Genomic DNA, 2,224 nt, shown 5'->3' on the forward strand with positions numbered 1-2,224 from the left:
GACCGCCGTTAGTTCAGCTCCTCTCGCCCTTCTGGTTGATACAAAAGGGGTGACTTTAAGCCCGACAACATGACATTGTCGAGTCGTTCGCTGATCCGCCCTTACAGTGCAAATAGTGTCGCGCTCCGTAGGAAACTTCATGGCCAGGTGAGGGGTGGACACGATAGCTCCAAATGCATTCAAACAAGGCCGCCCCAACAAGGCGTTGTATGATGTATTGGCTTCGACCAACAGAAAACAGACTCTAAGTTCTGGTGCCTCCCGACTTGTTCCGAGTCGCGTTTGTAGGTCGAGATACCCTCGGGTGTCGACTCTTTCCCCTGAAAAGCCTACGATTTGTTCGTTGAAAGGGGCGATGAGGTCATCAGATAGATCCATCTTTTTGAAGGTGGACCAATACAGGATGTTGACCGAACTCCTCTGATCGACGAGAACCTTGTTGACGTCGTACCGAGCTATATTGGCAGTGATGACCATGGGGTCATCATGATCAGGGTCGGGCACATGGAAATCTGCATTGGTGAACGTGATATCAGGGATCGACCGAGGCTGTCGATCGACCATGTGCACCGCCTTTAGCTGTCTCAGATGTCGTTTCCTGGCGGAAGATGACACTCCCCCTAGCGAAACCACCCGATATGGTGTCGATTCGGCCTCGGACTGAACGTTCTCTCTCCGTCCGCCGGGGTTGGTTGCGCGATCGCCTACGGCGTCGGTCATCCCTAGGAGGCAATCGCTCGGGACTCCGTCTGGAGGGATCCTTACGGTGAGGAGTTGTAGCTCTAGTGGAGATTCTATCCTTGACGTAGTTCTGGAGGTAGCCTGCTCGGATGAGTCGCTCCAGTTCGTCCTTCACCATGTTGCATTCTTCCGTGTCATGCCCATGGTTCATGTGAAACCGGCAGACCTTGCTACTGTCCGTGTTCTTTGGAGTAGCTTTTCGCCGCACGGTTAAAAGTTCGGCGTGCAAAGCCTCTTCGAGCACCTTTGCTCTCAGTGCATTGAGGGTCGTGTAACGATCGTACTTAGACGTCCACCCTGACTCTTTTCGGGGTGTTCGGTCTGATTTATAGTCGTTGGTCGATCGCTTTTCGGGTTTCTTTGCATCGTGATTGGGGTTATCATGCTGCTGCTTCTTTCTAGAATTCCGGAGATCTTCGATGCGGATGAACTTTGTAATTGTGGATTGCAGTTCTTCCATAGATGTTGGCGGGTTAGCATATAACTGTTCCGCAAAATACCTCGGCCTTAAGCACGAAGGTAGATTGCTGATGATGAAGGTGTGATTGATATCTTTCACACGTCGGGCCGTCTCGTTGTAGCGTTGCATGAAAGCCTTTAGGGTTTCATCCTTCTCCTGCTTGGTATTCACAAGCTCAGCAGTAATCATCTCCGGTCTTCTGTTGGTCGCGTATTGCTTTCGGAATAAAGTATCGATTGTTGTGAAACAGTCTATTGAATTCCGTGGAAGAGTGTGGAACCACTCTAGGGCCTCATCCTTAAGGGATAAGGAGAAAGCTCTGCAAATGACGGGGTCATTGTCTGTGTAGAACGCCATGGCGTCTATAAAGTTGCGTAGGTGATTGTCGGGATCGGCGGAGCCATCATAGCGTTCTAACGCTAGGGGAGGTTTATCTGGCATATGCGGTTGCATGATGGCTTCCGTGAATGGGAGCATGTTGGAGAGGCGTATGGAAGTAGGCCCCTTCCTCCCCCCGCCAAAAGGGTCAGACAGTCCTCCATGGTGGCTCCCTTCATTATCGTCTTGCCGATTTGAGGCTGACAATTCTGGCAGTGGGCGCTACGCCCTCAGTGCCGCCAGCTCCTCAGCCTGCTTGTGCTGGAGTTCTTGCTGCTCCCGTATAGTTTGTGCTTGTGCCTCAATCTGTGTCTGCAGCTGCTTGATCAAATCGCGAGTGTTGAAGTCTTCCATTGCTCCGGTGGTCATCGTTGGGATATCAAATCTCGGGCCCTACGGTGGGCGCCAAAATGTTTCAGTAGGGATATGGAGACCGAGATACGAACCTAACAAACCTCAACTGCTCCTTCCTGTGATGTGTTACTGTGATATCTCTCTTCATGTGTTATGCTCTTTGAGGGGAAAATGGGTTGGGTACCTGCAAAGGCACTCCGACGCTCAAGTCAGACAAGGGATGTACTGAATCTTTTCAGTTCAAAAGTGATCAAGAAGAAGAATAATTTCTCTCTTAATTTCTCTTAAGGG

At 50.7% G+C, this 2,224-nt stretch overlaps 1 protein-coding gene across 1 annotated transcript; it reads right to left on the reverse strand.

Annotated features, from left to right (window-relative positions):
* Positions 1-532: 532 nt before the first annotated feature.
* LOC108332675 (uncharacterized) lies at positions 533-1,642 on the reverse strand. Its single transcript, XM_017567991.2, has one exon. It carries the CDS (start codon positions 1,640-1,642, stop codon positions 533-535), a length of 1,110 nt encoding a protein of 369 aa, XP_017423480.2.
* Between the last annotated feature and the right edge of the window lie 582 nt (positions 1,643-2,224).

The sequence above is a fragment of the Vigna angularis genome, chromosome 11 (assembly GCF_016808095.1).
Source record: "Vigna angularis cultivar LongXiaoDou No.4 chromosome 11, ASM1680809v1, whole genome shotgun sequence".
In the NCBI taxonomy this organism is placed as follows: Eukaryota; Viridiplantae; Streptophyta; class Magnoliopsida; order Fabales; family Fabaceae; genus Vigna; species Vigna angularis.

What these genes read in the sequence shown, in the direction of transcription:
- LOC108332675 (XM_017567991.2), bottom strand. Translation starts at nt 1,642, where the DNA reads ATGCCAGATAAACCTCCCCTAGCGTTAGAACGCTATGATGGCTCCGCC.